The following is a 12,933-nucleotide window of genomic DNA, read 5'->3' as shown; positions in this document are numbered from 1 at the left end:
CCCTGAGGACCACTCAGACAAAGGGTCCCACCCGGGGTGACTGGGTGACTGCGCCAGGGCGCGTGCAGGGTCGCCTCTGCGACACGTTCAGCACCGAGCGGCGGACAGCTCCCGCCAGGGCCTGGGCGTGGACTGCCAACCTGACCGAGCGGAGCGAGGCTGGGAGCCGGCTGCTGTCGCCCTGTCGGTGTTCAGGAGCAGGTCCTGGGCTGGCTGGGGCTCCGCCCTGCACCAGTGTCCGGTGGGCCAGCTTCACATGGACACACTGTCTGGTTTGCAGTCAGTTCTGACAGGAGCCCGGGTAGGGATCCTTTATTCCCATTTTACAGGCGAGAAACTGAAAATCAGGTGGTGGAAGCCACCCCGTCCCTCCCCCAGATCATCAGTCAGTCAGGAATGCAGGCTGGCCTAGACTGGACACGTCCCACCATGGAGGACCTGGCTCAGGGAGGGGATACCAAGGGCAGGCCCAGTGGGGCCGGGTCACCTGCAGGGGTTCAGGCAGCCAGGGAGTGTTAGGTGGGGACTGAAACCTGGTGCAGATGGGGAGGTGGGACCCTGTCTTCAGGTGGTTCTTGCCCTGTATCGAGTGCAGAGCCCCTGGCCTCCCTGACTCCTGGCCTCCCTGACAGGGGAGGGTTCGCTCTCATATGCTGTTCAGTGGTACCAGGGGTCCTGTGGACATGCCTTGCACTCTCTGCACCTGGCCGGTCCTCATTGCCTCTGCATCCTCGGGTCGCATCAATGGGCCAGGCCTCTGCGTCCACGTGGGCTCCGCTGGGGCTGGGCCAGTGGCCGCGTCTCCTCCACAAACCATATCTTTTACCAGTTGAATTAACGGCAGTTTTCGTCAGTTAATTAGGTTTAATTTACATAATTAGTACAGTATAAAGAGGATTGGGGATAATCACGGGGTACGTAGCGCTTACTGTGTAAACACGTATTCTGAATTAAAAATCAGATGTAATTAAGGCGCGCAGGCCCTGTTTAGGCAGGGTTTTAATTGTAATGAATTTCTAATTAACACTCAATGATTGCCAAATGCACAGGGCTGTAAAATTTTCTTGTAGTTTTGCTAATTTATTGTTTACTTAATATCTGGATATTAATCTGACGGCCAGATAGGCCCGAGTCTGGCGAGGGGCAGCCTCTGCTGGGTGAGCATGGAGGCTGGGCGGGGCCTCCTAGGCCCCACTGAAGTGAGTGCAGGGTTTAAGGCAGGGGGGTCCTCGGGCCAACAGAGTTGGCCAGAGGAGGAGCCCCAGAGGCCTGAATGGGGGAGGCCGTGCACTGTGGGTTCATTGCCCAGCTGGAGCCCTGTGGGACCAAGGTGAGACCTGCAGGAACTCCCCATTCTGGGAACACTAAAGAGAGGGGGGAGGATGGCGACCGACAAGCCTAGATCCCCTGAAGTTGTGAGGGTCTGTGGACCTCGACTTGGCTGCCTCCACAGGACAGGCTGACCAGGAGTTGGGACAGTGTCTTCTGGGGGCCGGAAGGGTGGGGCTCTGGGCCCTGCTGAGGTGGGGTCTCCTAAGCTTGGGGGAGCAGAGACTGGAGGCCTGGGCATGGCTACAGGCCTTGGGCCAGACTTGGGCCCCTTCAAAGCATTGGAGGGCTGAGGAGAGGACCTGGCAGCCTCCCACCCCCAGCCTTAGACGGAGGCCCAGGCCTGCAGTGGTAGCAGAAGAAGAGCAGGGTGGGAAGCCCATGGGCCCAGGTTTCCCTCTGAGGGTCCCCCATACCTTTGGTCTGGGCCCCGTCCCCATCCCAGCAGGTCCCACCCTCAGCCCTGGGTCAGTCCAACCTCTTTCCATAGACTTCTCAGCCTGGGGGCCAAGCAGGGAGATATCCAGGAAGCTCCGTGGTGCCAACTGACCAGGCAGCCTTGACTGGCCCTTCCGACGCCATGCAGGCCTCCTGGAAGCCCACAGTGGGTGGTCCTCCCCCATGTCTCATGGATATTTTATTTCACACTGGGCTGCTTATGGTTACCACCTCCTGATCACTTCTTGGTGTTTTCTCGTCCACCAGGACTGTCCAGCGGGCTGCTGTGTGCCTTGGGCCTCAGGACAGGGCCTAGCCCACGGTAGACATTGCACGCATTTGTTGAATGAATGAATGGCATGTGAGTGTGAGGGCTATGAACCCTAGCTCAGGTACCCACTGGCCACAGTGACTGGTGCCCTTGGGGTCTAGTGGCCCACCTGGTTCTTTGAGAAGGTTCTCTGCTTCCTGATGATACTTAGGTCCCAGGATTCCTTCTTCCCCACAGACTCGGGCAAGATCACACCAGCAAAGCCCCAGAGGCCTGTTCCTGGGGTGAGAGTCACCTGCAGGGTGCAGGAGGCTTCCTCCTAGGGGCTCCCCATCAGCCCTGAGAGGAAAGTGCTGGAAAGGGAACCGACTCTGGAGCCTGTCAGCCCTGCTGAGTCTCCAAGCCCTTGAGTGTAATGAAGTCCTGGGCCTCTTAGGCAGGCAGAAGGATTAAATACATGCTGGGCACAGGGAACACAGCCAGGCTGGGCCTAGGGTGTGCTGATGGGTAGCCTGTGCACGGGGGCACTGCTGTCAGGGATCAGAGAGTCCCCAAGTCCCACCTCACATAAACACGTGAGCTTCCCTTCCTGATGGCTCCAGATGTCTGGGATGGCCACCTACATGCCGGGGGCCCAGTCTGCCCATGGAGCAGTCGAGGCTGTGCTGTGTTCCAGTTGTAGAGTGCTGGTGGCCATAGGGTGCCCAGTTCATTGGAGGAAGGGCTGGGCTTCCAGCCATCGGGCCCCCACAGGCACCCGACCCCAGGAGAGCCCGAATTCTGAGTCACGTGCCTTGTGACTCGTCCCTCTAGTGTGCTGTACAAGGCTGTGTTGTACACACAGAGTTGTGTGGCCATCACACATCACGGTTACCATGTCAGAACATGGCCATCACCCAGGGAAGCCCTGCACCTGCTGGCTGCCCACTTCGGCTCCTTACTCCCCTAGCCCTGGGTGACCCTTCAGCTGCCCTCTGTCTTCTGCACATTTTGTACACACGAGGTCACATGCTAGGCAGACTTTCCTGCTTGTTGTCCCTCACGCAGTATCTTTCTCCCAAGGCCCAGCCCTGCTGTAGAGTGTATCAGCGTGCCATTCCTTCCTACCACCAAGTACATTCCATTGTATGGACAGACCACAATGTGTTCACATCTGCTGAGGTGTTTGGGCTCTCTCCATTTGTTAGCTCTTACAAGGGATGCTGCTGTAAACATTTACATGTAAGTGTTTGTGTGGCTGTGTATTTTAATTTCTCTTGGGTGTGTACTTCAGTGCGGGTTGCAGGATCCTGCCAGACCTCTATGGTTATTCTTTCAAGAAACCACCAGGCTGTTTTTCCAAAGCACTGCACCATTGCAGTCAGCCATGGCTGGGGGTTCTGATTTTCCTGCATCCTCGACAACACTTGCTATTATCTGTCTTTTTGATTGTAGCCATCCTAGTGGGTATGAAATTCTATCTTATTGCAGTTGATTTGGACTTCCCTGATTAGATGATGTTGAGCATCTTGTCATGCACTTATTAGTCACTTATTCATATCCTTTGCCTATTTTTTCGACAGTTTCCTGTATTTTTTTTATTGAGTTGCAAACATTCTTTATATATTCTAGATACAAGCTCCTTAGCCAATATATGATCTGCAAATAACTTCTCTTATTCTGTGAAGTGTCTTTTCACTTAGTCTTTTCTTAATGGTGTCTTTTGAAGCATGAAAGTTTTTAATTTTGGTGACATCCTATTAATCTATTTTATTTTGTGCTGCTTGTGCTCTGGCGTCATGCCCAAGAAGGTTTTGCTGTAAGGTTTACTCCTGTTTTCTTCTCAGGATTTCATTGTTTTAGCTCTTTAGTCTCAGTCTATGATTCACCCACTTTGAGTTAATGTCTGTGTGTGGTGTGAGGTAGGGATTCAGATTAACTCTTTTGCATGTGGATATCTAGCCTTCACAGCACTACTTGTTGAAAGATGATTGATTCTTTCTCCATGAAACTGTCTTGGCCCCCTGCTGGGCTGGCTTTTCTGGTCTGGAGAAATGCTCCTCCTCCCTTCCCCAGGAGAAATGGTCCCAGACTGACAGGGAGTCCCAGGGAGCAAGTAGGTGGCCCTGTTGGGGCAGGGGGACTCTCTGGGGATTCCCTGAAACCTCTGTGGGGCTCCGCATAGGCACTGGACACACTGGCCTTATCAGATACTGGCTCAGCCTTTCCTGCATGCCAGGAGCTGGGAACACAGCAGGCATCAGGGCCACCTGTCCTTCTCTCAGGAGTTGATGCTCTAGCAGGGAGGCAGAGAAGAAAGATCACTGTCATTTCAAGGGGTGACAACTGCTGTGAAGAGGGGATGAAGCTGGGCTAGGGGTGGGAGAGAGACAGGGTTGGGGGTAGTAGCATGGTGGTGGCAGGAGGGTGCTTTTCTAGGGAGTGTGAGCCCTCATCATGCACCTGATGCTGGGCGGGGGCCTTGGCATCTCCCATCTTGTGAGCTCTCCCAAGACTCTCAGGATGCTGGTGTTCCCATTTCACCACTGAAAAAGTTGAGGCTCAGAGAGGTGAGGTGACTTGCCCCAAGTCACACAGCCAGGAAGGAGCAGCCCTGAGACTCCACCCTGACCTGTCTGCAGTGTAGGCTGTTTCTTCAGTGGCTACCCCTGTGGGAGGTGGCTGACTCTCCCTGCAGTGAGGGAGACCGCTTCACAGTCTCTATGTAGGGGGGAGTAATAGAAATATGCCACATTCCTGGGGTGGGGGGAAGGTGGAGAGCTGTGAGTTATCAGTGGTGGAGTGGGAGGGGGAGACAGGCCCTGCTGGAGTCTACTCATTGGAGATGGAGTTCCTGGCTGTGTCAGCACTGCCGTTAGGTCTGCAGGGGAAGCAGGCTGGTGACGCTTTGCTGCTGGTGCCTTATCTCTCCTGGGGAAGGAGGATAAAAAGTGGGGAGTTCCAGGGACTCCAGGGGCTATGCGGGGGGCTGTGTGTATGTGGGGTGGGGGTCGGTGGGAGGAGGGGAACAGTCCTTCAGAAGGGTTCTGTGTACATCACAATTAGCAGCAGGGATGGCCAGACAGGACACCCGCACCATCACAAGTGTCACTACCTCATTTTACCAGTGGGGAAACTGAGGCCCAGAGGATAGGTGTGAGTCAGTGGAGGACCCAGGCCCACGTGACTCCAAGCCCAGGCCCCTTTAGCCTCATCCCACTGCCTCCTCCACAGGAGGCCAGAAAGGGGCCCAATAAGAGGAACATGGGTCCCATCCCCCCTGCCTGCTGAGACCCTCACCAAGAGCCTGGAGGTTTTAGAACACATCATTTTTATTACAAAATAATACATGTTCACTGTGTTACATGTGAAAAATGCAGAGCAGTAGAGAGAAATGGAGCTGCAGCCTGGGCCCTGCCCCTGTGCTCACTGTGCTGTTAGAGTGTCTTGTTCCGGACTGGGGGCTGGGAGGGCAGGTCACTGATATGCTCAGAAGCCCTGGCTGCCACCCCCTTTGTTATTATTTTTTGAGTTGGGTTTCACTCTGTCACCCAGGTTGGAGTTCAGTGACATGATTCTCCTAGGCTCAGGTGATCCTCCCACCTCAGTGTTCCAAGTAGCTGGGACTACAGGTGTGCACCACCATACCCTGATTTTTTTTTTTTTTCTAGAGATGAGGTCTCACCATGTTGCCCAGGCTGGTCTCAAACTCCTGGACTCAAGTGATCCTCCTGCCTCAGCTTCCCTATTGCTGGCATTATAGGTATGAGCCCCACTCCTGGCCCCCCTTTTTTGTTGAGCCTTGGTTTCTCTGGCCTCTCCTGAATGCCAGACCTCTTCTGCTTCCTGGGCCCTCACTAAAACGAGGTGGTCACAAAGGACAAGAGAACAGAGAAGGGATGTACAGAGAGGCCAGGTGGTGGGCGGAGGGAGCCCTAGGTTGGAGCCTCTGGGTGGATGGGTGCTGGAAAAGACTCACCCAGAGGCATTTTGGCTGAGCCTTGGAGGATGAGCAGGAATTGGGCAGGAGACAGGGTTGGGGGAAAGGTGTCCCAGGCTGAGGGAACAGTCTATGCAATGGCTCTGAGGCAGAGAGGGTATACTCAAGGGGCAGGTATCACCCCTTGTGATGGGGTCATGGGTGGGACACAAAGATGGAGGTGACGCTGATGCCCCCGGCCCTTGATGGAGCATGGGGGCTGCTCAGATGGCAAGACAAATAACCTTGCTTTTCTTCCAGAATTTTCCCACCCTGCCACCTTCACTGTTTCCCAGGGTGTGCTGCATTGCCTTCCCTGCATCCCTGCCCAGAAGGGGGGAGATAAACAGCAGATTGCCAGCAAGGACCCCAGACGGGACCCTGAGCTCAGTCTGTGGGCGCGGGGACCTTCTATCCCTCGCAAGTGAATGCCGACTGTTAGAGCGGTTAATAAATGACACGCTGCCGACGGACGGCTGGCTCAGGGAGGGACATTTGTCTCACTTTAGGAGAAGGACCTGGAGGGCTCAGCCCCATCGACTCGCTCATTGCGCTGTTATCTGCCAGAGAGGTGGTGACACTGCAGCAATTAAGACAAACTTTGGGCTGTAAGTTCACGCCTACAATCTTGGGGCTCAAGACCAAGACAAATGATAGCACTGGGGAGGAAACCGAGGCTTCTCAGACTCTGTCCAAAGTCACAGCGAAGATCTGTGGTTGTTTAGCAGAAAATGCGCCGTGATGGGTCTGGGCTGTGGCTCCCGCCCCTCCCGGAGTCCCTGTGTAGGCGCATGTGGCCACACTGTCCTGGGCTCTCCTCCCCCAGCCCCTGAAACAGGGGAGCCCTCAGCACCACTCCTCCATCCCCTCCTGCTTCTGTCTGGTCTTCCTAAAGGGGAGGCAGGGAGTGGGGGAAACAGAGTCCAGGGGCCCAGGAGATGCTCCAGAAAGCAGCAGGGGCGGAGGGAGCAGAGGTGGCCTGGTGCCACCTGTCCTGGTGACGAGCATCTCTGGATCAGGGACGTGATCTCTGTCGAGGCATAAAGGAGTCACTGCTAGACCAGCAGTGCCACGGACCCAGCCCTGCCAGGCGTGCCTGGCCTCTTGCCTCCCAAGACCACATGGGTCTCCTGATCCCACGTCACCGCACCTGTGATCCTGCTCTGCAGCCGACACCTCCTCTCACCTGCCCTGACTGGACGCCCCTGCACTCTCTGTGGAAGCTGGGGCCTGGCCCAGGGACAGTCCTGGGGGTGGCCTTGGCCCCAGGACTGGACCCAGGCTCTGCCTGGGCCACAGTGGGCAGTGGGGTGCTCCTCCTTGCCCCACGGCTCCCCGGGTGGGCCTGGTCTCTTTCCTCCTTGACTCCCCCCTTCTTTCTCACTGACCCACAGTCAGTCACCAAGGTTAGGATGGTGGCTCTGAGGTCACCAAAGTTAGGATGGTGGCTTTGAGGTCAGTTGCCAAGGTTAGAATGGCACCTCCAAGGTCACCAAAGTTAGAGCACCTTTAAAGTCACCAAGGTTAGGATGGTGGCTCCAAGATCAGTCACCAAGGTTAGAGTTGAGGCTCTGAGATCACCAAAGTTAGGATGGCAACTTGAAGGTCATCAAGATTAGAATGGCAACTCTGAGGTCACCAAGGTTAGAATGGCAGCTCTGAGGTCAGTTGCCAAGGTTAGAGTGGCGGCTCTGAGGTCACCAAGGTTAGAATTGTGGCTCTGGAAAATAAATAAATAAATAAATAAATAAATGGCAGCTCCGAGGTCACCAAGGTTAGAATGGCACCTCTGAGGTCAATTGTCAGGGTTAGAATGGCAGCTCCAAGGTCACCAAGGCTAGAATAACACCTCCCAGTTCAGTTGCCAAGGTTAGAATGGTGGCTCTGAGGTCGCCAAGGTTAGAATGGTGATTCTGAGGTCACCAAGGTTAGAATGGCAGTTCCAAGGTCAGTTGCCAAGGTTAGGATGGTGACTCCAAGGTCACTGAGGTTAGAATGGTGGCTCCGAGGACACCAAGGTTAGGATGGTGGCTCCAAGGTTACCAAGGTTAGAATGGTGGCATCAAGGTCAGTCACCACGGTTAGCATGGTGGCTCCAAGGTCACCAAGGTTAGGATGGCAGCTCTGGGGTCATCAAGGTTAGAATGGCAGCCCTGAGGTTGCTGAGGTCAGGATGATGACTCTGCGGTTGCCAAGGTTAGAATGGCACCCTTTTACACCAGGACTAGACTTGGTAAAAGGACAAAGCTCTCTGGGGGGTTGGGCAGTAATGCACAGGGAGAGCAGACACCTTGGAGCCAGCACCAGGTCATTCATCCCTTCTGACAGCCCACATGGGGGCTGGGGAGCTGCCAGCCTGCACACCCAGTATCCTGGGGGTTCTGCCCTGGCCTTCAACCCAAGTGTACAGAGATCCGGAAGCCTCTGGCCCCACCCCTCCCAGATCCCCATCTATCCAGCTTGAGCTCCAGCACAGGCCCTAGGCTCAGACGGGCATCTTCACCTTCCTCCATGGGGCCACACTGCCCTGCCTGCCTGGTCCCGGCCTGACCACCCCCCAGCCGGCCTTGGGAAGCAGGTCCCCCGCCCTCCTCTGCCCTCTGCCCTCCGGGGGCCCCTCTCAGTGAGGAGAACCAGACAGAAGCAGGGGGGACACAGGGCTGAGTGGTGAAGGGCTCTCCTGCCAGTGTCCCACATGCGGGGGAGGTTCCACCTCTCACTGAGACCCAGAACCCTGAGGACCTCCGGTCAGAAACACTCCCCTGTGGGCTTCCCTGGAGGCTGTGAGGCCCCGGGCTGCATCCAGTGGGGGTCTCATCTCCAGGAGACTGTGAGGTGAGTGGGCAGGGGGTTGGAGCGAGAGCCCAGGACCATGACAAGCCTGGGAGTGACAGCGCCAAGAGCTTTGGCTTGTGGGCCCATCCCCCATCCCACCTTCTCCTTCCTGCCCTGGCTGGGTCCTGGGCCAGGTCCAGCTCCATCCCTGCCCTCAACGCGCTCAGTCTGCACCCAGAGAAGGGAAAACAGGCTGCCAAGAGGGCCTTAGTGGACAGGGTGAATGTGGGCAGGCAGCATTTCAGGAGAAGGGACATGCTCCTTCCTGCCCCCAGGGTTCCAAGTCTCACCCTTCCTATGACCTCATGGCGGGGCAGCTCAGCCTCAGGCCACCAAGGTGACTGAGGAATGATGTGCCAACACAGGCCGGAGAGGGCCCGGCCTCCTGTCTCCAGCAGAGGGATCTTCCAGGAGAACCCTGTGGGGATTGCCTAGCCCCCACTTTCTTGACTCCAAACCACAGGGGAACTCAGATGCCAACTTCCCAGGCAGCTCTGACCTGGCTCATGAGTGGGTGCGCTGCAGGGCCCCACCAACCCCACAGACATGACACGAACCATGTACATACATGTGGGTGCATGTGGTTCTGGGGCAGGTGAGGGCTTTGCCCTGGAACATCAGGGCTAGATGGGTCTCTGGGACACAGTGAGGTCACCCTGCATTGACAGATAAGGAAACTGAGGCCCAGGAGACTCGCTTGCATGGAGGAATTGGGCCACACACAGGTGTGTTGGGGGCCCTCTGCACCTGTGTCCCAGGGGAGCTGGTCACAGGGCAGGCACTGCCACCAGCTCTGCACCCCAGAGTCTGGAGGACAGTGTGTGTGTGTGTGTGTGTGTGTGTGTGTGTGTGTGTGTGTGTGTGTACATGTGGAGCTGATTTCCAGAGCCAGTGGGGTGCTGAGTCCCAAGCAGTGCTTTGCTACTTACCTGCTGGGTGACCTTGGGCCTCTCTGTTCCAGTTTCTCCATCTGCAAAATGGGCAGAATAACACCACCATCTACCTGTGGCAACGTGGCAGGATCAAGTGAGCCCTAAGCATGGTACCTGATGTGGATGACCTGCTCATTTTTCCCACCTCCTCTGATGGGATTTGGGGATGACAGGCTTGCTGGGTGCAACTTCTTAAAGTATATGCTTTAAATCTGGGTGGTTCACGCTCTGGGTGGTCAGGTTCATCTGGGGCACACCCCTTCCTGAAGAAGTCCACCACGTGCTCCCTGCAGAACTCTCCTGTAGCACTGGCCTTCACAGCCTGGCCCCTCCAAGTTTGTGACTTCCTCGTGCAGAGGAATGGCCGGTACTGGGTAGGATGAGCACTCTGCCTGCAGCCTGCAGGCAGTGGGAGCCTGTGCCCTCAACAGTGTCACGGACAACGTGATGATCTGACTCTGCATGGGAAGCCACGTGAGGCTCATTTCAGGGGTCCCTGTCGTGGGCACTGGACTGGCATAAGCTGGGAACTGCAGCTCCACCATCTTAGCTACTGGCCAGTGTTTCTTGTGTACCTGTTGGGTGAGGCTCTTTGTACTGTGGAAGTGGTGTGAAAAAACAGACCAGAATCCTTGCCCTCACAGAGGTTCCATTTTAATGAAGCAGGGGGAAGGGAGGATCAAGAAAATAAAAGAAATAAACAGAGTAAGTGGTTTGTTACAGTTACAAATACAGTCCAGGGAGTGTTGCAGACCAGGGGCACCAGAGTCCTAGTCTCTGTGGGAGGCCTGGGTGATGTGAACTGTGGCCAGGAGCCAGGAGGGTCTTGCTGCAATGTCATGGAGCTCAGATCTGCAGGGTGGAGACATGGACACATGTGGCCGACACCAGTGGCAGCATGCCAGCTGCTGGTAAAACAATTCAGTCCCAGCTCACTTAGCAGCCATGGCAGGCAGATCCACATGGTGACACAGGGATCCAAGTACCTTTGCTGGGGTTCTTCTCCCCTGCATACCGCAGCCATTTCTTTCCATCCACAGGACAGAGGAGGTTGGTGGAGAGGACTCACCTGTACCTTGGGCTGCCTGGACACCTGCTCTCACTCCATAAGGAAGGGCTGGTCACGCGGCCCCTGCTGATGCAAGTGGGGCTGGGAAATGCAACTCTAGGGGAGCAGCAGTGCCCAGCAATGTTCTACTCCACAGAAGCAGTGTGGCCTTTGGTGTGGCTGGGTGTCTCTGTGTGGCCCTGGTGGGGAGGGTGCCAGCTGGAGTAAGGTGGTGTTGGGGCAGCAGGAGTGAGGTCAGAGATGGCAAGGGCACTGGTGGTGTCATGTAGGCCATGGCTGGGTCTCAAGCCCATCCTGAGGGACTCAGGCACTGGAGCTTCCAAGCGGGGAGGATAGGACCTGCCTTCTGTGTCCACGGGCTTTTGTGACCTGCCACGTGACTCAAGGTGGGTGGGTACAGGACCTGTGGGAGCCTGTGGCTCGGGCCAGGGTTCAAGGCAGTGAAGCCAACAGCCTTCAGAGGTACAGACAGCGGGACTTCCCAGCGGGATGGATGCGGGGTCACCACATTGTAGTCAGGCTGAGTCCAGCATTCTGTCCTGGGTGCAGGAGGCCTGAGTGCTGCTTACCGAGCTGAAGGTGGTGGGTGGGCCTGGGATGTGTGTGGGGTTAGGAGTTTGCTTCTGGATGTTTCAGGTTGCTGCCAGGCCCCTCGCTTCCTCGCCCGTGGGATGGGGCAGCTGCATTGACCTGCGGCAGCTGAGGGGCCCGACAGCTCAGCTGTGAAGGCTGTGGGGAGTGGGCTGGAGGCTGTGGGGGTGGGAGGGACAGCCTGTGTGGAGGAGGTGCCTCGAGGGGCGACACACTGCAGCCCAGCGGGGCCTGCTCTGGCCATGGGGCCTGGATAGCCTGGGTATGTACGTCTCTCCTTCCACAGCAGGCCTGGTCACGGTCCTGCGGCACCACAGCCACCACACCCCTGCGGGAGTGGAGACACGCCTGCCCACCCCAAGACAACAGACTCAAAGACCACAGGGGCCATCGCGAAGCAGTAACACTTTTATTCCCATCAGTGACACTGAAGGGCTTGACCTTTCTTTACAGAAGGGGGTGGGGGTTGCGGGTCCTGGGCCTGTGTTCTCGCCACCCACTGCCGACCCAGAGTCAGTGGCTCCAGCTGGAGGGGCTGGGGGTCCCTGGCAGGTGGCCACGCTGAGGGCTCCAGGCAAGGCCGTCAGCAGGCGCAGTGGGGCAGGGAGGCCGGTAGGTGCGGCTCTTCTAGCGCGGGTGGCACAGGAGGTCGTGGCAGCTGCTCCCCATGGTGACTGGTCTAGGCTTCAGCCCTGGCCTCACGGGGGCCCCTGAGGGCCCCGTCTCTCCTCCAATGCCCGGCACACCCACATGGACACCACAGCAGCGTTCCCATCGTTGAACTGCACGATGAACGGGTGGCCCTGTGGGGAGCAGGAGTGGCTGTGATTGCACCCCAGACCCTGCCCTCCACGCCACCTCCCGAGGGTGTGCCCAACCTGGTGGGACTTCTTTCCCCAGTGACCCTGTAGGTAGGAAGGCAGCTCTCTTGGCCAACATTCTGCCTTCCCTTCCTTGCAGCTGGAGGCGGAGTTGCTGCCCAGAGACCCAGGAATCATCTCATCAGGGGCCGTGTCAGGCCTTCTCAGCCTCTCCTCTGCCTGCAGTTCTGTACGCAGATCACCCCCTGCAGTGGGGGAGGCATGACTCAGGGGAAGGGGTCAGCGGGGAAGTGTGGATCCCCTGGCCCCTGGCAAGTGGTCAGGTGGCCAGTGGTCAGGAAGCAAGCGATCAGGCAGCCAGGTGTCAGTTGGTGAGCGGTCAGGTGGCCAGTGGTCAGGAGGTGAGTGGTCAGGTGGTACTAGATGCTGAAGGGACCGCCCGGCTCCTGGGGTCTCCATTAGCCCTTCCTCACTGGGCCTGCAGGCAGGCCAGGTTACATTTAGCCAGTTCCCTCCTCTGCTGTTCTGAAGCACCAAGATTCACACCCACAACCTCAGGGCCTCCAGGGGCTCCCAGGGGAGATCAGAGTCAAGCAGGGATAGCCACAGAGTTGGTGGCCACAGGCCAAAGGTGAAGGGAATGCTGAGAAGCACCCTCCTTCCTCCCAGGTGGTTTCCGGGCTGGGAGC

At 57.0% G+C, this 12,933-nt stretch overlaps 1 protein-coding gene across 2 annotated transcripts in view; it reads right to left on the bottom strand.

Annotated features, from left to right (window-relative positions):
- Positions 1-11,815: 11,815 nt before the first annotated feature.
- The window catches only part of MAP2K5 (mitogen-activated protein kinase kinase 5), a 237,197-nt gene continuing 236,079 nt past the window's right edge, over positions 11,816-12,933 (bottom strand). For both annotated transcript variants that reach the window (XM_008064694.1, XM_021715641.1), the window contains one exon: positions 11,816-12,226. In XM_008064694.1, coding sequence (XP_008062885.1) covers positions 12,122-12,226 — 105 coding nt within the window. In that variant the 3' untranslated portion in view covers positions 11,816-12,121. The remainder of the gene's footprint in view (positions 12,227-12,933) is intronic.

This window comes from Carlito syrichta, unplaced genomic scaffold (assembly GCF_000164805.1).
Source record: "Carlito syrichta isolate Samal-C Ts95f unplaced genomic scaffold, Tarsius_syrichta-2.0.1 Scaffold101933, whole genome shotgun sequence".
NCBI lineage: Eukaryota > Metazoa > Chordata > Mammalia > Primates > Tarsiidae > Carlito > Carlito syrichta.
The sequence above is the reverse complement of the archived record's forward strand: the minus strand, read 5'-3'. Positions and strand labels throughout refer to the sequence as shown.